The sequence below is a fragment of the Oncorhynchus keta genome, chromosome 13, assembly GCF_023373465.1.
Source record: "Oncorhynchus keta strain PuntledgeMale-10-30-2019 chromosome 13, Oket_V2, whole genome shotgun sequence".
NCBI lineage: Eukaryota > Metazoa > Chordata > Actinopteri > Salmoniformes > Salmonidae > Oncorhynchus > Oncorhynchus keta.
Window position 1 is genome coordinate 12188 of NC_068433.1, and position 25770 is coordinate 37957.

Genomic DNA, 25770 nt, shown 5'->3' on the forward strand with positions numbered 1-25770 from the left:
AGGGATGTTCCAGAATGGTAGATGGCATTCCATTCTGGAAGGTACAGGGATGTTCCAGAATGGTAGATGGCATTCCATGCTGGAAGGTACAGGGATGTTCCAGAATGGTAGATAGCATTCCATTCTGGAAGGTACAGGGATGTTCCAGAATGGTAGATGGCATTCCATGCTGGAAGGTACAGGGATGTTCCAGAATGGTAGATGGCATTCCATTCTGGAAGGTACAGGGATGTTCCAGAATGGTAGATAGCATTCCATGCTGGAAGGTACAGGGATGTTCCAGAATGGTAGATAGCATTCCATTCTGGAAGGTACAGGGATGTTCCAGAATGGTAGATGGCATTCCATGCTGGAAGGTACAGGGATGTTCCAGAATGGTAGATGGCATTCCATGCTGGAAGGTACAGGGATGTTCCAGAATGGTAGATTCCATTCTGGGGTACAGGGATGTTCCAGAATGGTAGATGGCATTCCATTCTGGAAGGTACAGGGATGTTCCAGAATGGTAGATGGCATTCCATGCTGGAAGGTACAGGGATGTTCCAGAATGGTAGATAGCATTCCATTCTGGAAGGTACAGGGATGTTCCAGAATGGTAGATAGCATTCCATGCTGGAAGGTACAGGGATGTTCCAGAATGGTAGATGGCATTCCATTCTGGAAGGTACAGGGATGTTCCAGAATGGTAGATGGCATTCCATTCTGGAAGGTACAGGGATGTTCCAGAATGGTAGATGGCATTCCATTCTGGAAGGTACAGGGATGTTCCAGAATGGTAGATGGCATTCCATTCTGGAAGGTACAGGGATGTTCCAGAATGGTAGATGGCATTCCATTCTGGAAGGTACAGGGATGTTCCAGAATGGTAGATGGCATTCCATTCTGGAAGGTACAGGTTCCAGAATGGTAGATAGCATGGAAGGTACAGGGATTTCCAGAATGGTAGATAGCATTCCATGCTGGAAGGTACAGGGATGTTCCAGAATGGTAGATGGCATTCCATTCTGGAAGGTACAGGGATGTTCCAGAATGGTAGATAGCATTCCATTCTGGAAGGTACAGGGATGTTCCAGAATGGTAGATGGCATTCCATTCTGGAAGGTACAGGGATGTTCCAGAATGGTAGATGGCATTCCATTCTGGAAGGTACAGGGATGTTCCAGAATGGTAGATGGCATTCCATTCTGGAAGGTACAGGGATGTTCCAGAATGGTAGATGGCATTCCATTCTGGAAGGTACAGGGATGTTCCAGAATGGTAGATAGCATTCCATTCTGGAAGGTACAGGGATGTTCCAGAATGGTAGATAGCATTCCATTCTGGAAGGTACAGGGATGTTCCAGAATGGTAGATGGCATTCCATTCTGGAAGGTACAGGGATGTTCCAGAATGGTAGATTCCATTCCATGCTGGAAGGTTCCATGCTGGAGGGATGTTCCAGAATGGTAGATGGCATTCCATGCTGGAAGGTACAGGGATGTTCCAGAATGGTAGATAGCATTCCATTCTGGAAGGTACAGGGATGTTCCAGAATGGTAGATAGCATTCCATTCTGGAAGGTACAGGGATGTTCCAGAATGGTAGATGTTGTTCCAGAATGGTAGATGGCATTCCATTCTGGAAGGTACAGGGATGTTCCAGAATGGTAGATGGCATTCCATTCTGGAAGGTACAGGGATGTTCCAGAATGGTAGATGGCATTCCATTCTGGAAGGTACAGGGATGTTCCAGAATGGTAGATGGCATTCCATGCTGGAAGGTACAGGGATGTTCCAGAATGGTAGATGGCATTCCATTCTGGAAGGTACAGGGATGTTCCAGAATGGTAGATAGCATTCCATGCTGGAAGGTACAGGGATGTTCCAGAATGGTAGATAGCATTCCATGCTGGAAGGTACAGGGATGTTCCAGAATGGTAGATGGCATTCCATGCTGGAAGGTACAGGGATGTTCCAGAATGGTAGATGGCATTCCAGAATGGTAGATAGCATTCCATTCTGGAAGGTACAGGGATGTTCCAGAATGGTAGATAGCATTCCATTCTGGAAGGTACAGGGATGTTCCAGAATGGTAGATGGCATTCCATGCTGGAAGGTACAGGGATGTTCCAGAATGGTAGATGGCATTCCATTCTGGAAGGTACAGGGATGTTCCAGAATGGTAGATGGCATTCCATTCTGGAAGGTACAGGGATGTTCCAGAATGGTAGATGGCATTCCATGCTGGAAGGTACAGGGATGTTCCAGAATGGTAGATGGCATTCCATGCTGGAAGGTATGTTCCAGAATGGTAGATGGCATTCCATTCTGGAAGGTACAGGGATGTTCCAGAATGGTAGATAGCATTCCATTCTGGAAGGTACAGGGATGTTCCAGAATGGTAGATAGCATTCCATTCTGGAAGGTACAGGGATGTTCCAGAATGGTAGATGGCATTCCATGCTGGAAGGTACTGAATGGTAGAAGGAAGGTACAGGGATGTTCCAGAATGGTAGATGGCATTCCATTCTGGAAGGTACAGGGATGTTCCAGAATGGTAGATGGCATTCCATTCTGGAAGGTACAGGGATGTTCCAGAATGGTAGATGGCATTCCATTCTGGAAGGTACAGGGATGTTCCAGAATGGTAGATGGCATTCCATTCTGGAAGGTACAGGGATGTTCCAGAATGGTAGATAGCATTCCATTCTGGAAGGTACAGGGATGTTCCAGAATGGTAGATAGCATTCCATTCTGGAAGGTACAGGGATGTTCCAGAATGGTAGATGGCATTCCATTCTGGAAGGTACAGGGATGTTCCAGAATGGTAGATGGCATTCCATTCTGGAAGGTACAGGGATGTTCCAGAATGGTAGATGGCATTCCATTCTGGAAGGTACAGGGATGTTCCAGAATGGTAGATGGCATTCCATTCTGGAAGGTACAGGGATGTTCCAGAATGGTAGATGGCATTCCATTCTGGAAGGTACAGGGATGTTCCAGAATGGTAGATGGCATTCCATTCTGGAAGGTACAGGGATGTTCCAGAATGGTAGATGGCATTCCATTCTGGAAGGTACAGGGATGTTCCAGAATGGTAGATGGCATTCCATTCTGGAAGGTACAGGGATGTTCCAGAATGGTAGATAGCATTCCATTCTGGAAGGTACAGGGATGTTCCAGAATGGTAGATGGCATTCCATGCTGGAAGGTACAGGGATGTTCCAGAATGGTAGATGGCATTCCATTCTGGAAGGTACAGGGATGTTCCAGAATGGTAGATGGCATTCCATTCTGGAAGGTACAGGGATGTTCCAGAATGGTAGATGGCATTCCATTCTGGAAGGTACAGGGATGTTCCAGAATGGTAGATGGCATTCCATTCTGGAAGGTACAGGGATATTCCAGAATGGTAGATGGCATTCCATGCTGGAAGGTACAGGGATGTTCCAGAATGGTAGATGGCATTCCATTCTGGAAGGTACAGGGATGTTCCAGAATGGTAGATAGCATTCCAGAATGGTAGATAGCATTCCATGCTGGAAGGTACAGGGATGTTCCAGAATGGTAGATAGCATTCCATTCTGGAAGGTACAGGGATGTTCCAGAATGGTAGATGGCATTCCATTCTGGAAGGTACAGGGATGTTCCAGAATGGTAGATGGCATTCCATTCTGGAAGGTACAGGGATGTTCCAGAATGGTAGATGGCATTCCATGCTGGAAGGTACAGGGATGTTCCAGAATGGTAGATGGCATTCCATGCTGGAAGGTACAGGGATGTTCCAGAATGGTAGATGGCATTCCATTCTGGAAGGTACAGGGGTGTTCCAGAATGGTAGATGGCATTCCATGCTGGAATAGCATTCCATGCTGGAAGGTACAGGGATGTTCCAGAATGGTAGATAGCATTCCATTCTGGAAGGTACAGGATGTTCCAGAATGGTAGATGGCATTCCATGCTGGAAGGTACAGGGATGTTCCAGAATGGTAGATGGCATTCCATTCTGGAAGGTACAGGGATGTTCCAGAATGGTAGATAGCATTCCATTCTGGAAGGTACAGGGATGTTCCAGAATGGTAGATGGCATTCCATGCTGGAAGGTACAGGGATGTTCCAGAATGGTAGATGGCATTCCATTCTGAAGGTACAGGGATGTTCCAGAATGGTAGATAGCATTCCATGCTGGAAGGTACAGGTGTTCCAGAATGGTAGATAGCATTCCATGCTGGAAGGTACAGGGATGTTCCAGAATGGTAGATGGCATTCCATGCTGGAAGGTACATGGGATGTTCCAGAATGGTAGATGGCATTCCAGAATGGTAGATAGCAGATGGCAGGGATGTTCCAGAATGGTAGATGGCATTCCATTCTGAAAGGTACAGGGATTTCCAGAATGGTAGATGGCATTCCAGAATGGTAGATGGCATTCCAGAATGGTAGATGGCATTCCATTCTGGAAGGTACAGGGATGTTCCAGAATGGTAGATGGCATTCCAGAATGGTAGATGGCATTCCAGAATGGTAGATGGCATTCCATTCTGGAAGGTACAGGGATGTTCCAGAATGGTAGATGGCATTCCAGAATGGTAGATGGCATTCCAGAATGGTAGATGGCATTCCAGAATGGTAGATGGCATTCCATTCTGGAAGGTACAGGGATGTTCCAGAATGGTAGATGGCATTCCATTCTGGAAGGTACAGGGGTGTTCCAGAATGGTAGATGGCATTCCAGAATGGTAGATGGCATTCCAGAATGGTAGATGGCATTCCAGAATGGTAGATGGCATTCCATTCTGGAAGGTACAGGGATGTTCCAGAATGGTAGATGGCATTCCAGAATGGTAGATGGCATTCCAGAATGGTAGATGGCATTCCATTCTGGAAGGTACAGGGATGTTCCAGAATGGTAGATGGCATTCCAGAATGGTAGATGGCATTCCAGAATGGTAGATGGCATTCCAGAATGGTAGATGGCATTCCAGAATGGTAGATGGCATTCCATTCTGGAAGGTACAGGGATGTTCCAGAATGGTAGATGGCATTCCAGAATGGTAGATGGCATTCCAGAATGGTAGATGGCATTCCATTCTGGAAGGTACAGGGATGTTCCAGAATGGTAGATGGCATTCCAGAATGGTAGATGGCATTCCATTCTGGAAGGTACAGGGATGTTCCAGAATGGTAGATGGCATTCCAGAATGGTAGATGGCATTCCAGAATGGTAGATGGCATTCCAGAATGGTAGATGGCATTCCAGAATGGTAGATGGCATTCCATTCTGGAAGGTACAGGGATGTTCCAGAATGGTAGATGGCATTCCAGAATGGTAGATGGCATTCCAGAATGGTAGATGGCATTCCATTCTGGAAGGTACAGGGATGTTCCAGAATGGTAGATGGCATTCCAGAATGGTAGATGGCATTCCAGAATGGTAGATGGCATTCCAGAATGGTAGATGGCATTCCATTCTGGAAGGTACAGGGATGTTCCAGAATGGTAGATGGCATTCCATTCTGGAAGGTACAGGGATGTTCCAGAATGGTAGATGGCATTCCATTCTGGAAGGTACAGGGATGTTCCAGAATGGTAGATGGCATTCCAGAATGGTAGATGGCATTCCAGAATGGTAGATGGCATTCCATTCTGGAAGGTACAGGGATGTTCCAGAATGGTAGATGGCATTCCATTCTGGAAGGTACAGGGATGTTCCAGAATGGTAGATAGCATTCCATTCTGGAAGGTACAGGGATGTTCCAGAATGGTAGATGGCATTCCAGAATGGTAGATGGCATTCCAGAATGGTAGATGGCATTCCAGAATGGTAGATGGCATTCCAGAATGGTAGATGGCATTCCATTCTGGAAGGTACAGGGATGTTCCAGAATGGTAGATGGCATTCCAGAATGGTAGATGGCATTCCAGAATGGTAGATGGCATTCCATTCTGGAAGGTACAGGGATGTTCCAGAATGGTAGATGGCATTCCATTTTGGAAGGTACAGGGATGTTCCAGAATGGTAGATGGCATTCCATGCTGGAAGGTACAGGGATGTTCCAGAATGGTAGATGGCATTCCATGCTGGAAGGTACAGGGATGTTCCAGAATGGTAGATAGCATTCCATGCTGGAAGGTACAGGGATGTTCCAGAATGGTAGATGGCATTCCATGCTGGAAGGTACAGGGATGTTCCAGAATGGTAGATGGCATTCCATTCTGGAAGGTACAGGGATGTTCCAGAATGGTAGATGGCATTCCATTCTGGAAGGTACAGGGATGTTCCAGAATGGTAGATGGCATTCCAGAATGGTAGATGGCATTCCAGAATGGTAGATGGCATTCCAGAATGGTAGATGGCATTCCAGAATGGTAGATGGCATTCCATTCTGGAAGGTACAGGGATGTTCCAGAATGGTAGATGGCATTCCAGAATGGTAGATGGCATTCCAGAATGGTAGATGGCATTCCATGCTGGAAGGTACAGGGATGTTCCAGAATGGTAGATGGCATTCCAGAATGGTAGATGGCATTCCAGAATGGTAGATGGCATTCCATGCTGGAAGGTACAGGGATGTTCCAGAATGGTAGATGGCATTCCAGAATGGTAGATGGCATTCCAGAATGGTAGATGGCATTCCAGAATGGTAGCTGGCATTCCAGAATGGTAGATGGCATTCCATTCTGGAAGGTACAGGGATGTTCCAGAATGGTAGATGGCATTCCAGAATGGTAGATGGCATTCCAGAATGGTAGATGGCATTCCATGCTGGAAGGTACAGGGATGTTCCAGAATGGTAGATGGCATTCCATTCTGGAAGGTACAGGGATGTTCCAGAATGGTAGATGGCATTCCATTCTGGAAGGTACAGGGATGTTCCAGAATGGTAGATAGCATTCCATTTCAGAACTACAATCTAGAACCTCCTGCCTTGTTTGTTTAAGACTTAAAGGGGAACTGACAGTGTTTTAGCAACATGAAATATTATTAAAATCTGTTCATATACACCCCAGGAAAAATGTGACAGCTTCGATATGATCATTTTTACATTTTCATAAATTCATAGAATGTTTGTGAATGGCGTATTCTAAGGCATTTTGTGAAAATTCTATTGCGATATAGAATGGGGAAGCAGCCGTACGACTGGACAATTAGTAGACACTGCAGTAAATAAAACCTAATAAAAGCATCTGTCTCGTCCAGGACTGGAGTCTCCGCTGACCTGTTGGCCAATCAGAGCTACAGCATGCCGATATGGAAATAAGCCATTTGACACATGGGCAGTGCTGCTTAAATTCCCAATCTGGCCCTCATCATGGAAACCTAATCATCCCCAGTTTACAATTGGCTCATTCATCCCCCCCCTCCTCTCCCCTGTAACTATTCCCCAGCTCTTTGCTGTAAATGAGAATGTGTTCTTATTCAATTTACCTGGTAAGATAAGGGTTAAATTAAAAAAATAAAATTTAAACGTACAACATTTAGCATGTTTTCAGACCCTTACAGTGACTTTTATTGGTAAAAGAATCTAGTGCCAAATTCAGCTACTTACAAGGGTCTGTCATCATTCACTTTGAACTGGACTGTGTGTTTACAGGCAGTAGGGCCTGTCATCAGTCACTATGAACTGGACTGTGTGTTTACAGGCAGTAGGGCCTGTCATCATTCACTATGAACTGGACTGTGTGTTTACAGACAGTAGGGCCTGTCATCATTCACTATGAACTGGACTGTGTGTTTACAGACAGTAGGGCCTGTCATCATTCTCTATGAACTGGACTGTGTGTTTACAGGTGTTACAGTGTTCACACACACACACACACACACACACACACACACACACACACACACACACACACACACACACACACACACACACACACACACACACACACACACACACACACACACACACACACACACACACACACACACACACACACACACACACACACACACACACACACACACACACACAGATAATCTTTAATCAATTAATAGTTAGTTGTTTGTATTGGATACACTCCGTTCAGAATGGGCTCTGTGGTACTAACATACCTTTGCTTTATTTATTCAACCTTTATTTAACCAGGAAGGGCTCATTGAGATTTAAAATCTGTTTTTCTAGAGCGTCCTGGCCAAGATAGGCAGCACCAAGTCATTACACAAAAATTACAGACAAACAACATGAAAAACTACAAGTAATCTGGTTAAAACCATTGAATTCACAAGAGTATAAAACAGCAAATTAAAGACATTGACAGGTCAGGGAATCAGCCTCAACATCCTTCATCAGTGATTTAAAGACACCAATCGGGACAAGTTCTTCCAGTTTAAAAGTATTTTGTAAGGTGTTCCAAGACGATGGCCAGAGGACATAAAAGCCCGTTTACCAAATTCAGTTTGGACATTTGGAACAGTTAGCAGGATAAAGTCCAGCGAACGAAGAGACGACCCACCACATTTATGAACAATAAAAATGCCCAAATAAAAAGGTAGTAAACCCAAAATGGCTTTGTAAATAAAAGTAGACCAGTGACTGAGCCTACGAGTGACTAGAGAAGGCCAGCCAACCCTGGTATACAAAGTGCAGTGATGCGTAAGGGTTTTGCAGTTTAAAATAACTCTCAAAGTGCCTTGGTAAAGGGTGTCAAGTGATCTCAAACACTGAGCGGAAGCATTGATATATAAAATATCCCCATAGTCTAGTAAAGGCATAAATGTAGCTGTGACTAGCCTCCTTCTGGCTTCAAAAGAAAAACAGGCCTTCTTCCTGAAATAAAATCCCATGAAATTTAAAAGAGAGGCCGTCATCAATTAAAATGGGCTCTGTGGTAGTAACGTACTGTACCTCAGAATGGGCTCTGTGGTAGTAACGTACTGTACCTCAGAATGGGCTCTGTGGTAGTAACATACTGTACCTCAGAATGGGCTCTGTGGTAGTAACGTACTGTACCTCAGAATGGGCTCTGTGGTAGTAACGTACTGTACCTCAGAATGGGCTCTGTGGTAGTAACATACTGTACCTCAGAATGGGCTCTGTGGTAGTAACGTACCTCAGAATGGGCTCTGTGGTAGTAACGTGCCTCAGAATGGGCTCTGTGGTAGTAACATACTGTACCTCAGAATGGGCTCTGTGGTAGTAACATACTGTACCTCAGAATGGGCTCTGTGGTAGTAACGTACCTCAGAATGGGCTCTGTGGTAGTAACATACTGTACCTCAGAATGGGCTCTGTGATAGTAACATACTGTACCTCAGAATGGGCTCTGTGGTAGTAACGTACCTCAGAATGGGCTCTGTGGTAGTAACGTACCTCAGAATGGGCTCTGTGGTAGTAACGTACCTCAGAATGGGCTCTGTGGTAGTAACGTACCTCAGAATGGGCTCTGTGGTAGTAACATACCTCAGAATGGGCTCTGTGGTAGTAACATACTGTACCTCAGAATGGGTTCTGTGGTAGTAACGTACCTCAGAATGGGCTCTGTGGTAGTAACGTACCTCAGAATGGGCTCTGTGGTAGTAACATACCTCAGAATGGGCTCTGTGGTAGTAACATACTGTACCTCAGAATGGGCTCTGTGGTAGTAACGTACCTCAGAATGGGCTCTGTGGTAGTAACGTACCTCAGAATGGGCTCTGTGGTAGTAACATACCTCAGAATGGGCTCTGTGGTAGTAACATACTGTACCTCAGAATGGGTTCTGTGGTAGTAACGTACCTCAGAATGGGCTCTGTGGTAGTAACATACCTCAGAATGGGCTCTGTGGTAGTAACATACTGTACCTCAGAATGGGCTCTGTGGTAGTAACGTACCTCAGAATGGGCTCTGTGGTAGTAACGTACCTCAGAATGGGCTCTGTGGTAGTAACATACTGTACCTCAGAATGGGCTCTGTGGTAGTAACGTACCTCAGAATGGGTTCTGTGGTAGTAACGTACCTCAGAATGGGCTCTGTGGTAGTAACGTACCTCAGAATGGGCTCTGTGGTAGTAACGTACCTCAGAATGGGCTCTGTGGTAGTAACATACTGTACCTCAGAATGGGCTCTGTGGTAGTAACATACTGTACCTCAGAATGGGCTCTGTGGTAGTAACGTACCTCAGAATGGGTTCTGTGGTAGTAACGCACCTCAGAATGGGCTCTGTGGTAGTAACGTACCTCAGAATGGGCTCTGTGGTAGTAACGTACCTCAGAATGGGCTCTGTGGTAGTAACATACTGTACCTCAGAATGGACTCTGTGGTAGTAACGTACCTCAGAATGGGCTCTGTGGTAGTAACATACTGTACCTCAGAATGGGCTCTGTGGTAGTAACATACTGTACCTCAGAAAGGGCTCTGTGGTAGTAACGTACCTCAGAATGGGCTCTGTGGTAGTAACATACTGTACCTCAGAAAGGGCTCTGTGGTAGTAACGTACCTCAGAATGGGCTCTGTGGTAGTAACGTACCTCAGAATGGGCTCTGTGGTAGTAACATACTGTACCTCAGAATGGGCTCTGTGGTAGTAACGTACCTCAGAATGGGCTCTGTGGTAGTAACATACTGTACCTCAGAATGGGCTCTGTGGTAGTAACGTACCTCAGAATGGGCTCTGTGGTAGTAACATACTGTACCTCAGAATGGGCTCTGTGGTAGTAACGTACCTCAGAATGGGCTCTGTGGTAGTAACATACTGTTCCTCAGAATGGGCTCTGTGGTAGTAACGTACCTCAGAATGGGCTCTGTGGTAGTAACGTACCTCAGAATGGGCTCTGTGGTAGTGACGTACCTCAGAATGGGCTCTGTGGTAGTAACGTACCTCAGAATGGGCTCTGTGGTAGTAACGTACCTCAGAATGGGCTCTGTGGTAGTAACGTACCTCAGAATGGGCTCTGTGGTAGTAACATACTGTACCTCAGAATGGGCTCTGTGGTAGTAACGTACCTCAGAATGGGTTCTGTGGTAGTAACATACTGTACCTCAGAATAGGCTCTGTGGTAGTAACGTACCTCAGAATGGGCTCTGTGGTAGTAACATACTGTACCTCAGAATGGGCTCTGTGGTAGTAACGTACCTCAGAATGGTTTCTGTGGTAGTAACGTACCTCAGAATGGGCTCTGTGGTAGTAACGTACCTCAGAATGGGCTCTGTGGTAGTAACGTACCTCAGAATGGGCTCTGTGGTAGTAACATACTGTACCTCAGAATGGGCTCTGTGGTAGTAACATACTGTACCTCAGAATGGGCTCTGTGGTAGTAACGTACCTCAGAATGGGTTCTGTGGTAGTAACGTACCTCAGAATGGGCTCTGTGGTAGTAACGTACCTCAGAATGGGCTCTGTGGTAGTAACGTACCTCAGAATGGGCTCTGTGGTAGTAACATACTGTACCTCAGAATGGACTCTGTGGCAGTAACGTACCTCAGAATGGGCTCTGTGGTAGTAACATACTGTACCTCAGAATGGGCTCTGTGGTAGTAACGTACCTCAGAATGGGCTCTGTGGTAGTAACATACTGTACCTCAGAATGGGCTCTGTGGTAGTAACATACTGTACCTCAGAATGGGCTCTGTGGTAGTAACGTACCTCAGAATGGGCTCTGTGGTAGTAATGGGCGCACCTCAGAATGGGCTCTGTGGTAGTAACGTACCCTCAGAATGGACTCTGTGGTAGTAACGTACCTCAGAATGGGCTCTGTGGTAGTAACATACTGTACCTCAGAATGGGCTCTGTGGTAGTAACGTACCTCAGAATGGGCTCTGTGGTAGTAACGTACCTCAGAATGGGCTCTGTGGTAGTAACGTACCTCAGAATGGGCTCTGTGGTAGTAACATACTGTACCTCAGAATGGGCTCTGTGGTAGTAACGTACCTCAGAATGGGCTCTGTGGTAGTAACATACTGTACCTCAGAATGGGCTCTGTGGTAGTAACGTACCTCAGAATGGGCTCTGTGGTAGTAACGTACCTCAGAATGGGCTCTGTGGTAGAAACGTACCTCAGAATGGGCTCTGTGGTAGTAACGTACCTCAGAATGGGCTCTGTGGTAGTAACGTACCTCAGAATGGGCTCTGCGGTAGTAACGTACCTCAGAATGGGCTCTGTGGTAGTAACATACTGTACCTCAGAATGGGCTCTGTGGTAGTAACATACTGTACCTCAGAATGGGCTCTGTGGTAGTAACGTACCTCAGAATGGGCTCTGTGGTAGTAACGTACCTCAGAATGGGCTCTGTGGTAGTAACGTACCTCAGAAGGGGCTCTGTGGTAGTAACGTACCTCAGAATGGGCTCTGTGGTAGTAACGTACCTCAGAATGGGCTCTGTGGTAGTAACGTACCTCAGAATGGGCTCTGTGGTAGTAACGTACCTCAGAATGGGCTCTGTGGTAGTAACGTACCTCAGAATGGGCTCTGTGGTAGTAACGTACCTCAGAATGGGCTCTGTGGTAGTAACGTACCTCAGAATGGGCTCTGTGGTAGTAACGTACCTCAGAATGGGCTCTGTGGTAGTAACGTACCTCAGAAGGGGCTCTGTGGTAGTAACATACCTCAGAATGGGCTCTGTGGTAGTAACGTACCTCAGAATGGGCTCTGTGGTAGTAACGTACCTCAGAATGGGCTCTGTGGTAGTAACGTACCTCAGAAGGGGCTCTGTGGTAGTAACGTACCTCAGAATGGGCTCTGTGGTAGTAACGTACCTCAGACCCAGACTGTATTTGTTAATAGAATAATACATCAAAGATATCCAAAATGCGTTTTGACCTCTTTGTCTTTACTAATAAAGTCAGCTCATACAGCCACATCATTATCATGCTTTATCAATAATTACCTAGTGGACAAAATCAATATATTTGATCAGTTATCAATATATTTGATCTAAGAGTTGTACTGTATTAGGTACAGTCGACTATAGTGCCAGAGTCTTGACGTTACAAAATGTCTCTCCTCTCCTCAGGCTAACGTCGTCCAATCCCATCTCTCCTTTGTGGCCACGCCTCCACTCTCCTTTCAGAAGGACCTATCACAACACAGTGCCAGCGTCTGTGTGTGTGTTAGAGTCTCTCTTCTCCGCAGGCCCCTCTCCTCAGGCTAACGTCGTCCAATCCCATCTGTCCTTTGTGGCCACGCCTCCTCTCTCCTTTCAAAAGGACCTATCACAACACAGTGTTAGAGTGTTTGTGTGTGTATGTGTTGGAGCATGTGTGTGTTTGTGTGCAGCGTGTGCTACTCACACTCTCCAGGCCTGCTCTCCACAGTGTGATCTGTGTATGTCTCCACCCTTCTCCCCCCGTCCGGCTCCAGAGGGCGGCGCTATATCTCAAACCCTTCCTTCTGACGAACAGCTGAAGCACACCCACATGGTGACCTGATAGCCAATGACGGAAGGAGAAGCACAAGTGACCCTCGCTCCAGGGCGGGGCTAAGGGGAGGACCAATCGTGCGCCTTGAATGCTCCTTTTCCCCGCCCCTACCTCTGGAACAGACATGTACCGCCCACCTGGAGAGAGAGGAGAGAAGGAGACAGAGAGAAGGAATGAGAGGGAAAAGGAGAGAGAGAGAAGGAGAGAAAGATGAGGGAAGGAATGAGAGAGGGAGAAGGAGTGAGAGAAGGAATGAGAGGGAAAAGGAGAGAGAGAAGGAATGAGAGAGAAAAAGAGAGAGGGAGAAGGAGTGAAGGAGACAGAGAGAAGGAATCAGAGAGAGAGAGAAGGATTCAGAGAGAAAAGGAGAGAGGGAGAAGGAATGAGAGGGAAAAGGAGAGAGAGAAGGAATGAGAGAGAAAACGAGAGGGAGGAGGAGTGAAGGAGAGAGAGAGAAGGAATGAGAGGGAAAGGAGAGAGAGAGAAGGAATGAGAGAGAAAACGAGAGAGGGAGAAGGAATGAGAGAAGGAATGAGAGGGAAAAGGAGAGAGAGAAGGAATGAGAGAGAAAAAGAGAGAGGGAGAAGGAGTGAAGGAGACAGAGAGAAGGAATCAGAGAGAGAGAGAGAGAAGGATTCAGAGAGAAAAGGAGAGAGGGAGAAGGAATGAGAAAAGGAATGAGAGGGAAAAGGAGAGAGAGAAGGAATGAGAGAGAAAACGAGAGGGAGAAGGAGTGAACGAGAGAGAGAAGGAATGAGAGGGAAAGGAGAGAGAGAGAAGGAATGAGAGGGAAAAGGAGAGAGAGAAGGAATGAGAGAAAACGAGAGAGGGAGAAGGAGTGAAGGAGAGAGAGAGAAGGAATGAGAGGGAAAAGGAGAGAGAGAGAAGGAATGAGAGAAGGAATGAGAGGGAAAAGGAGAGAGAGAAGGAATGAGAGGAAAAGGAGAGAGAGAGAAGGAATGAGAGGGAAAAGGAGAGAGAGAAGGAATGAGAGAGAAAACGAGAGAGAGAGGAGAGAAAGAGGAGGGAAGGAATGAGAGGGAAAAGGAGAGAGAGAAGAAGAAAGGGAGAGAAAGAGAATGTAGTGCGGGGGTAAGAAGATTGCTATAACTGACAATAATGTATTGAAGGGCAAAATAAATAATGTTGTTGTTACCGGCAGGGCTGCTGGCTGTCTCCCAGTGCAGGTCTCCATTTCGGTTTCTGATCCAGCCACACAGACCGTGGTCAAATGAACAGCTCAGAGCACCGGCCCCTACACACACACATTTCTTGAGGTTGAAGGATGGACGTCTGGGAAAGACATGATTCATTGTGTGTGTGTGTGTGTGTGTGTGTGTGTGTGTGTGTGTGTGTGTGTGTGTGTGTGTGTGTGTGTGTGTGTGTGTGTGTGTGTGTGTGTGTATGTGTGTGTGTGTGTGTGTGTATGTGTGTGTGTGTGTGTGTGTGTGTGTGTGTGTGTGTGTGTGTGTGTGTGTGTGTGTGTGTGTGTGTGTGTGTATGTGTGTGTGTGTGTGTGTGTGTATGTGTGTGTGTATGTGTGTGTGTGTGTGTGTGTGTGTGTGTGTGTGTGTGTGTGTGTGTGTGTGTGTGTGTGTGTGTGTGTGTGTGTGTGTGTGTGTGTGTGTGTGTGTGTGTGTGTGTGTGTGTGTGTGTGTGTGTGTGTGTGGTGGAAAAAGTACCCGATTGTTATACTTCAGTAAAAGCCTTTTAGAAAGTTACTCAAGTAAAAGTCATAGTAAAATACTAGTTGAGTTTTTAAGTCTGAAAAAGTTTTCGGTTGTAAATATACTTAAGTATCAAAAGTACATGTAATTGCTAAAATATACTTAAAAGTAAAAGTATAAATCAGTGGTTAAGGGCGCTGTACTGCAGCTGTGCCATCAGAGTCTCTGGGTTCGCGCCCAGGCTCTGTCGTAACCGGCCGCGACCGGGAGGTCCGTGGGGCGACGCACAATTGGCCTAGCGTCGCCCGGGTTAGGGAGGGCTTGGTCGGTAGGGGTGTCCTTGTCTCATCGCGCACCAGCGACTCATGTGGCGGGCTGAGCACAGTGTGCGCTAGCCAAGGTGGCCAGGTGCACGGTGTTTCCTCTGGCACATTGGTGCGGCTGGCTTCCGGGTTGGATGCGCACTGTGTTAAGAAGCAGTGCGGCTTGGTTGGGTTGTGTATCGGTGGACGCATGACTTTCGATCTTCGTCTCTCCCGAGCCCGTACGGAAGTTGTAGCGATGAGACAAGATAGTAGACAATTGGATACCACGAAATTGGGGAGAAAAAGGGGTAAAATTAAAAAATATATATATATATTAAGCAATGCAGACGGCACCATTTTCTTATTCTTAAAATGTACCGATAGCCAGGGCCACACTCCATCCACTGATGGACTGTGTGTGTGTGTGTGTGTGGTGTCTGTGCGGAGCGTGCGTGTGTGTGTGTGTGGTGTCTGTGCGGAGCGTGTGTGTGTGTGTGTGATGTACCTGGATCATCTCTGTTGTCCTCTGTAGTGTTTCCCAGCTCAATGTCGTAGTCAAACCCTCTGTTTCCACTTCCTGGAAGACGGGGGACTGGAACAACAGAACAGTTCGTTATACTGTTGGTCATAGTACCACCGAGTATTAATGAGTATTACTGAGTATCACTGAGCATTAATGAGTATTGCTGAGTACCACTGAGTATTAATGCATATTACTGAGTACCACTGAGTATTAATAAGTATTACTGGGTACCACCGAGTATTAATGAGTATTACCGAGTATCGCCGGGCATTAATGAGTATTGCCGAGTACCACAGAGTATTAATGAGTATTACAGAGCACCGCAGAGCATTAATGAGTATTACTGAGTATCGTCGAGCATTAATGAGTATTACTGAGTATCACCGAGTATTACCGAGCATCACTGAGTATTAATGAGTATTACCGGGCACCGCCGGGTATCATTGAGTATTGCCGAGTATTAATGGGTACTGCCGAGTATTACCGAGTATTACTGAGTATCAATGGGTATTGCTGAGTACTGCTGGGTGTTAATGAGTATTACTGGGTATTACTGGGTATTAATGAATATTACTGGCTATTACTGAGTATTAATGAATATTACCAAGTATTACTGAGTATTGATGAGTATTACTGAGTATTGCCAAGTATTAACGGGTATTACTGAGTATTACTGAGTATCAATTGGGTATTACCGAGTACCGGGTACTGCTGGGTGTTAATGAGTATTACTGGGTATTAATGAGTATTACAGAGTATTAATGAGTATTACAGAGTATTACTGAGCATTACTGAGTATTACCGAGTATTATTGGGTATTAATGAGTATTACTTCATCTGCCTATTTCCTCTCTATTCGTCCTTCCAGAATTCCACAGGGATTGTTTTTGGATAATTGGGGGAAGAAATGCTTCATTTTACTGCGGTAATTATGACATTTTGCATGGAAATATGATTTTGTCCAATTTGTCACGAAAACGCACCGACAAGGAAAAAAGAGAGTTGCTTGATTGAATCATATTATGCGGTAAATGTGCAGTGATTGGTTGAAGATGATTGGTTGAAGATGATTGGTTGAAGATGATTGGTTGAAGATGATTGGTTGAAGATGATTGGTTGAAGATGATTGGTTGAAGATGATTGGTTGAAGATGATTGGTTGAAGATGATTGGTTGAAGATGATTGGTTGAAGATGATTGGTTGAAGATGATTGGTTGAAGATGATTGGTTGAAGATGATTGGTTGAAGATGATTGGTTGAAGATGATTGGTTGAAGATGATTGGTTGAAGATGATTGGTTGAAGATGATTGGTTGAAGATGATTGGTTGAAGATGATTGGTTGAAGATGATTGGTTGAAGATGATTGGTTGAAGATGATTGGTTGAAGATGATTGGTTGAAGATGATTGGTTGAAGATGATTGGTTGAAGATGATTGGTTGAAGATGATTGGTTGAAGATGATTGGTTGAAGATGATTGGTTGAAGATGATTGGTTGAAGATGATTGGTTGAAGATGATTGGTTGAAGATGATTGGTTGAAGATGATTGGTTGAAGATGATTGGTTGAAGATGATTGCTTGAAGATGATTGCTTGAAGATGATTGCTTGAAGATGATTGCTTGAAGATGATTGCTTGAAGATGATTGCTTGAAGATGCAAACCGTCTTTTTTTGTACTGCGGTGATTGGTCAAATTTCCATGCCCTCGCATAATATGCGTGAAATTGTTGATTTTGCAAAACATTTCGCGATCGCAGAATCTCCGAATCCTGAAGGCACTGCTCTGTATTCAGCATAGAAACGTTTCCATGGTGACGGTGTGTGTTCTTACTGTGAACATCTCCTCTCTGTCTCTGGGTAACAACCTTCTGAATGTGGTTGTCCAGGGGGGTGGTGGGAGGAGGGCTGGGGGTGGTAGGGGAGGGGGCCGAGGGAGGAGGGCTGGGGGTGGTAGGGGAGGGGCCGAGGGAGGAGGGCTGGGGGTGGTAGGGGAGGGGGCCGAGGGAGGAGGGCTGGGGGTGGTAGGGGAGGGGCCGAGGGATGAGGGCTGGGGGTGGTAGGGGGGGGCCGAGGGAGGAGGGCTGGGGGTGGTAGGGGAGGGGGTAGAGGGAGGAGGGCTGGGGGTGGTAGAGGAGGGGGTAGAGGGAGGAGGGCTGGGGGTGGTAGAGGAGGGGGTAGAGGGAGGAGGGCTGGGGGTGGTAGAGGAGGGGGTAGAGGGAGGAGGGCTGGGGGTGGTAGGGGAGAGGGTAGTTGGAGTAGGGGTTGTAGTGGTTGTCAATGGCTGAGTAGAGGTTGTTGTCATGGGAATGGTTGTTGGGACGGTGGTTGTCGTAACGATGGTTGTCGTGGTGGTAGGTCCCCTGGTAGTTATTGCCATGGCAGTGGTTGCTGCGTTTGTAGTCACTGTCGTAGCAGAAGTAGTTGGTCTGACTGTAGTTGTCTGTCTGGCTGTCTGTCTGGTTGTATGTCTGGTTGCTTGTTTAGCTGTAGGTCTCGTTGTAGATCTGGGTGTGGTTTTAGGTTGAGGAGGAACAATGGTGACCTTGGCAACAGCTGGAGAGAAACATAGAGACAGTTACTAACTCTGTCTTTAGACTCAACTCTCATAGGATTCACAGAGACAGTCACTAACTCTCTCTATAGACTCAACTCTCATAGGATTCACAGAGACAGTCACTAACTCTCTCTACAGACTCAACTCTCAGGATTCACAGAGACAGTCACTAACTCTCTCTATAGACTCAACTCTCATCGGATTCACAGAGACAGTCACTAACTCTCTCTATAGACTCAACTCTCATAGGATTCACAGAGACAGTCACTAACTCTCTCTATAGACTCAACTCTCATAGGATTCACAGAGACAGTCACTAACTCTCTCTATAGACTCAACTCTCATAGGATTCACAGAGACAGTCACTAACTCTCTCTATAGATTCAACTCTCATAGGATTCACAGAGACAGTCACTAACTCTCTCTTTAGACTCAACTCTCATAGGATTTTAGACTCAACTCTCATAGGATTTTAGACTCAACTCTCATAGGATTCACAAAGACAGTCACTAACTCTCTCTATAGACTCAACTCTCATAGGATTCACAGAGACAGTCACTAACTCTCTCGATAGACTAAACTCTCAGGATTCACAGAGACAGTCACTAACTCTCTCTTTAGACTCAACTCTCATAGGATTTTAGACTCAACTCTCATAGGATTCACAGAGACAGTCACTAACTCTCTCTATAGACTCAACTCTCATAGGATTCACAGAGACAGTCACTAACTCTCTCGATAGACTCAACTCTCAGGATTCACAGAGACAGTCACTAACTCTCTCTTTAGACTCAACTCTCATAGGATTCACAGAGACAGTCACTAACTCTCTCTATAGACTCAACTCTCATAGGATTCACAGAGACAGTCACTAACTCTCTCTTTAGACTCAACTCTCATAGGATTCACAGAGACAGTCACTAACTCTCTCTATAGACTCAACTCTCATAGGATCCACAGAGAGAGTCTCTAACTCTCTCTTTAGACTCAACTCTCGTAGAATTCACAGAGACAGTCACTAACTCTCTCTATAGACTCAACTCTCGTAGGATTCACAGAGACAGTCACTAACTCTCTCTTTAGACTCAACTCTCGTAGAATTCACAGAGACAGTCACTAACTCTCTCTACAGACTCAACTCTCGTAGGATTCACAGAGACAGTCACTAACTCTCTCTTTAGACTCAACTCTCAGGATTCACAGAGACAGTCACTAACTCTCTCTACAGACTCAACTCTCATAGGATTTTAGACTCAACTCTCATAGGATTCACAGAGACAGTCACTAACTCTCTCTTTAGACTCAACTCTCAGGATTCACAGAGACAGTCACTAACTCTCTCTACAGACTCAACTCTCGTAGGATTCACAGAGACAGTCACTAACTCTCTCTATAGACTCAACTCTCCTCGGATTCACAGAGACAGTCACTAACTCTCTCTATAGACTCAACTCTCCTCGGATTCACAGAGACAGTCACTAACTCTCTCTACAGACTCAACTCTCGTAGGATTCACAGAGACAGTCACTAACTCTCTCTATAGACTCAACTCTCCTCGGATTCACAGAGACAGTTACTAACTCTCTCTTTAGACTGAACTCTCGTAGGATTCACAGAGACAGTCACTAACTCTCTATAGACTCAACTCTCATAGGATTCACAGAGACAGTCACTAACTCTCTCTATGGACTCAACTCTCATCTCATTTGATTATTGTAGAAGAACATTCCACTGACACAAAACAGTTAAAACCAAAGAAAGAGAACTGTTTTTTCTTACGGTAGCAGTCCGTTCCCTTCCCATCTCTACAGAGGCACTTGGGAGAGTCAGGGTTGAGGGAGCAGAAGGAACGAGAATCCTTATCTGAAAACACGCACACACACACACGCACACACACACACACACACACACTGTTGATGTGTGCACGGTTCGAGTGTGTGTGTGTGTGTGTGTGTGTGTGTGTGTGTGTGTGTGTGTGTGTGTGTGTGTGTGTGTGTGTGTGTGTGTGTGTGTGTGTGTGTGTGTGTGTGTGTGTGTGTGTGTGTGTGTGTGTGTGTGTGTGTCTTACCTATACAGTGGTATCTGCCGTTGATGTAGGTGAGTTTGTAACCATGGTAACATTTACACACATAGCTGCCGAAGGTGTTCTGACACTTCCTGTTCCGAGGACACACCCCTCGACCCGCCACACACTCGTCAACATCTAAGACATAGAAGAGGAAGACATAGAAGAGGAAGACATAGAAGAGGAAGACATAGAAGAGTAATGACTACGTGTAAAAATTTCATATAGCACCATATTACACACATGTGCAAACATTCACTACACACACACACACACACACACACACACACACACACACACACACACACACACACACACACACACACACACACACACACACACACACACACACACACACACATTCTTTATCTCTCTCTCATCGTGCTGCTAAGGTCTTTCACGACACAGACCGGCGCTCCAGAACAGACCGGCGCTCCAGAACAGACCGGCGCTCCAGAACAGACCGGCGCTCCAGAACAGACCGGCGCTCCAGAACAGATATCCCAAGCCATGCTGTGTTCCATCATTCCAACGTCCTACTGCTTCCACCTACAGCGGTCTGTCTCTCTGACTGACCATCTGCTGCTGACAGGCTCTTAGAGGAACAAGGCAACTTCCTGTCCTGTCTCCGCCTCTTCTCAACTTCCTGTCCTGTCTCCACCTCTTCTCTGGTTCTCTGTCATCCTCCCTCTCTCCACCTCTTCTCTAGTTCTCTGTCATCCTCCCTCCCTCCATCTCTCTCTGCCTGATATGGTAGTTCTTCAAGAAAACATTGATAAATTACACCAGTCTTTCGCTCAGACCGTCATGAAATCCATCAATTCTGAGGGGGCGAAAAGTATGTGAGGATGGCTGGGGGGTGGTAGGGAAGGATGGCTGGGGGTGGTAGGGAAGGATGGCTGGGGGTGGTAGGGAAGGATGGCTGGGGGTGGTAGGGAAGGATGGCTGGGGGTGGTAGGGAAGGATGGCTGTGGGGTGGTAGGGAAGGATGGCAGGGGGTGGTAGGGAAGGATGGCTGGGGGTGGTAGGGAAGGATGGCTGGGGGTGGTAGGGAAGGATGGCTGTGGGGTGGTAGGGAAGGATGGCTGGGGGTGGTAGGGAAGGATGACAGGGGGTGGTAGGGAAGGATGGCTGGGGGTGGTAGGGAAGGATGGCAGGGGGTGGTAGGGAAGGATGGCTGGGGGTGGTAGGGAAGGATGGCAGGGGGTGGTAGGGAAGGATGGCTGTGGGGTGGTAGGGAAGGATGGCTGGGGGGTGGTAGGGAAGGATGGCTGGGGGGTGGTAGGGAAGGATGGCTGGGGGGTGGTAGGGAAGGATGGCTGGGGGGTGGTAGGGAAGGATGGCTGGGGTGGTAGGGAAGGATGGCTGGGGGTGGTAGGGAAGGATGGCTGGGGGTGGTAGGGCAGGATGGCTGGGGGTGGTAGGTAAGGATGGCTGGGGGGTGGTAGGGAAGGATGGCTGGGGGGTGGTAGGGAAGGATGGCTGGGGGGTGGTAGGGAAGGATGGCTGGGGGTGGTAGGGAAGGATGGCTGGGGGGTGGTAGGGAAGGATGGCTGGGGGGTGGTAGGGAAGGATGGCTGGGGGTGGTAGGGAAGGATGGCTGGGGGTGGTAGGGAAGGGGGCTCGTCCTGTCCGGAAGGATGGCTGGGGGGTGGTAGGGAAGGATGGCTGTGGGGTGGTAGGGAAGGATGGCTGGGGGTGGTAGGGAAGGATGGCTGGGGGTGGTAGGGAAGGATGGCTGGGGGTGGTAGGGAAGGATGGCTGGGGGTGGTCGGGAAGGGGGCTCGTCCCCCTGTCCGGAAGGATGGCTGGGGGGTAGGGAAGGATGGCTGGGGGTGGTAGGGAAGGATGGCTGGGGGTGGTAGGGAAGGATGGCTGGGGGTGGTAGGGAAGGATGGCTGGGGGTGGTAGGGAAGGATGGCTGGGGTGGTAGGGAAGGAAGGCTGGGGGTGGTAGGGAAGGATGGCTGGGGGTGGTAGGGAAGGATGGCTGGGGGTGGTAGGGAAGGATGGCTGGGGGTGGTAGGGAAGGATGGCTGGGGGTGGTAGGGAAGGATGGCTGGGGGTGGTAGGGAAGGGGGCTCGTCCCCCTGTCCGGAAGGATGGCTGGGGGTGGTAGGGAAGGATGGCTGGGGGGTGGTAGGGAAGGGGGCTCGTCCCCCTGTCCGGAAGGATGGCTGGGGGTGGTAGGGAAGGATGGCTGGGGGTGGTAGGGAAGGGGGCTCGTCCCCCTGTCCGGAAGGATGGCTGGGGGTGGTAGGGAAGGATGGCTGGGGGTGGTAGGGAAGGATGGCTGGGGGTGGTAGGGAAGGGGGCTCGTCCCCCCCTGTCCGGAAGGATGGCTGGGGGGTGGTAGGGAAGGGGGCTCGTCCCCCCTGTCCGGAAGGATGGCTGGGGGTGGTAGGGAAGGGTGGCTGGGGGTGGTAGGGAAGGATGGCTGGGGGTGGTAGGGAAGGGGGCTCGTCCCCCTGTCCGGAAGGATGGCTGGGGGTGGTAGGGAAGGGGGCTCGTCCCCCTGTCCGGAAGGATGGCTGGGGGTGGTAGGGAAGGGGGCTCGTCCCCCTGTCCGGAAGGATGGCTGGGGGGTGGTAGGGAAGGGGGCTCGTCCCCCCCTGTCCGGAAGATGGAGAAATGCATTTTTCCGACAACTGAAACATTTTTTTCCTGCAATCTAGATCCGTAATCATTATGCTTAATTCTGTGTCAAAAATATATACATATCTAAGCATAACTCTTGAGCTGTCATTATACTCCTGACTGGTGTTTTTTTTTTTTAAAGAAACCAAATCTGGGAAAAAGATTGAAAGGAATGTGAGTCGCAATTAGTAATTACTTGCTAGCTAAAATAGTTAGACAAGCTAGCTACTCTTCTATGGTCAGAATCAACGCTGCTCTGTTCCTATTTCATAATCTCCTAACACCGTGGGCCTCTATACGGTACTCCTAACCCTGTGGGCTCTATACGGTACTCCTAACCCCGTGGGCTCTATACGGTACTCCTAACCCTGTGGGCTCTATACGGTACTCCTAACCCTGTGGGCTCTATACGGTACTCCTAACCCCGTGGGCTCTATACGGTACTCCTAACCCTGTGGGCTCTATACGGTACTCCTAACCCTGTGGGCTCTATACGGTACTCCTAACCCTGTGAGCTCTATACGGTACTCCTAACCCTGTGGGCTCTATACGGTACTCCTAACCCTGTGGGCTCTATACGGTACTCCTAACCCTGCGGGCTCTATACGGTACTCCTAACCCTGTGGGCTCTATACGGTACTCCTAACCCTGTGGGCTCTATACGGTACTCCTAACCCTGTGGGCTCTATACGGTACTCCTAACCCTGTGGGCTCTATACGGTACTCCTAACCCTGTGGGATCTATACGGTACTCCTAACCCTGTGGGCTCTATACGGTACTCCTAACCATGTGGGCTCTATACGGTACTCCTAACCCTGTGAGCTCTATACGGTACTCCTAACCCTGTGGCCTCTATACGGTACTCCTAACCCTGTGGCCTCTATACGGTACTCCTAACCCTGTGGGCTCTATACGGTACTCCTAACCCTGTGGGCTCTATACGGTACTCCTAACCCTGTGGGCTCTATATGGTACTCCTAACCCTGTGGGCTCTATACGGTACTCCTAACCCTGTGGGCTCTATACGGTACTCCTAACCCTGTGGGCTCTATACGGTACTCCTAACCCTGTGGGCTCTATACGGTACTCCTAACCCTGTGGGCTCTATACGGTACTCCTAACCCTGTGGGCTCTATACGGTACTCCTAACCCTGTGGGCTCTATACGGTACTCCTAACCCTGTGGGCTCTATACGGTACTCATTTAAGTCATTACATTTTACATTTAAGTCATTTAGCAGACGCTCTTATCCAGAGCGACTTACAAATTGGTGCATTCACCTTATGACATCCAGTGGAACAGCAACTTTACAATAGTGCATCTAAATCTTTTAAGGGGGTTGAGAAGGATTACTTTATCCTATCCTAGGTATTCCTTAAAGAGGTGGGGTTTCAGGTGTCTCCGGAAGGTGGTGATTGACTCCGCTGTCCTGGCGTCGTGAGGGAGTGTGTTCCACCATTGGGGAGCCAGAGCAGCGAACAGTTTTGACTGGGCTGAGCGGGAACTGTACTTCCTCAGTGGTAGGGAGGCGAGCAGGCCAGAGGTGGATGAACGCAGTGCCCTTGTTTGGGTGTAGGGCCTGATCAGAGCCTGGAGGTACTGAGGTGCCGTTCCCCTCACAGCTCCGTAGGCAAGCACCATGGTCTTGTAGCGGATGCGAGCTTCAACTGGAAGCCAGTGGAGAGAGCGGAGGAGCGGGGTGACGTGAGAGAACTTGGGAAGGTTGAACACCAGACGGGCTGCGGCGTTCTGGATGAGTTGTAGGGGTTTAATGGCACAGGCAGGGAGCCCAGCCAACAGCGAGTTGGAGTAATCCAGACGGGAGATGACAAGTGCCTGGATTAGGACCTGCGCGCCTTCCTGTGTGAGCAGGGTCGTACTCTGCGGATGTTGTAGAGCATGAACCTACAGGAACGGGCCACCGCCTTGATGTTAGTTGAGAACGACAGGGTGTTGTCCAGGATCACGCCAAGGTTCTTAGCGCTCTGGGAGGAGGACACAATGGAGTTGTCAACCGTGATGGCGAGATCATGGAACGGGCAGTCCTTCCCCCGGGAGGAAGAGCAGCTCCGTCTTGCCGAGGTTCAACTTGAGGTGGTGATCCGTCATCCCCACTGATATGTCTGCCAGACATGCAGAGATGCGATTCGCCACCTGGTCATCAGAAGGCGGAAAGGAGAAGATTAATTGTGTGTCGTCTGCATAGCAATGATAGGAGAGACCATGTGAGGTTATGACAGAGCCAAGTGACTTGGTGTATAGCGAGAATAGGAGAGGGCCTAGAACAGAGCCCTGGGGGACACCAGTGGTGAGAGCGTGGTGAGGAGACAGATTCTCGCCACGCCACCTGGTAGGAGCGACCTGTCAGGTAGGACGCAATCCAAGCGTGGGCCGCGCCGGAGATGCCCAACTCGGAGAGGGTGGAGAGGAGGATCTGATGGTTCACAGTATCGAAGGCAGCCGATAGGTCTAGAAGGATGAGAGCAGAGGAGAGAGAGTTAGCTTTAGCAGTGCGGATCGCCTCCGTGATACAGAGAAGAGCAGTCTCAGTTGAATGACTAGTCTTGAAACCTGACTGATTTGGATCAAGAAGGTCATTCTGACAGAGATAGAGGGAGAGCTGGCCAAGGACGGCACGTTCAAGAGTTTTGGAGAGAAAAGAAAGAAGGGATACTGGTCTGTAGTTGTTGACATCGGAGGGATC

At 47.9% G+C, this 25770-nt stretch overlaps 1 protein-coding gene across 1 annotated transcript in view; it reads right to left on the reverse strand.

Annotated features, from left to right (window-relative positions):
• Nucleotides 1-8011: 8011 nt before the first annotated feature.
• The window catches only part of LOC127906902 (nephronectin-like), a 36088-nt gene continuing 18329 nt past the window's right edge, over nt 8012-25770 (reverse strand). The window contains exons 6-21 of the mRNA XM_052460701.1: nt 20433-20567; nt 20144-20227; nt 17879-18363; nt 17642-17786; nt 15793-15879; nt 14472-14570; nt 13187-13452; nt 12623-13105; nt 12043-12472; nt 11638-11922; nt 11378-11542; nt 11158-11347; nt 10398-10622; nt 9728-10202; nt 9233-9602; nt 8012-9197 (exon numbers count right to left, since the gene is read on the reverse strand). Of these exons, the coding sequence (XP_052316661.1) occupies nt 13007-13105; nt 13187-13452; nt 14472-14570; nt 15793-15879; nt 17642-17786; nt 17879-18363; nt 20144-20227; nt 20433-20567 (1400 nt within the window). The 3' untranslated portion in view covers nt 8012-9197; nt 9233-9602; nt 9728-10202; ... (4 more) ...; nt 12043-12472; nt 12623-13006. The remainder of the gene's footprint in view (nt 9198-9232; nt 9603-9727; nt 10203-10397; nt 10623-11157; nt 11348-11377; nt 11543-11637; nt 11923-12042; nt 12473-12622; nt 13106-13186; nt 13453-14471; nt 14571-15792; nt 15880-17641; nt 17787-17878; nt 18364-20143; nt 20228-20432; nt 20568-25770) is intronic.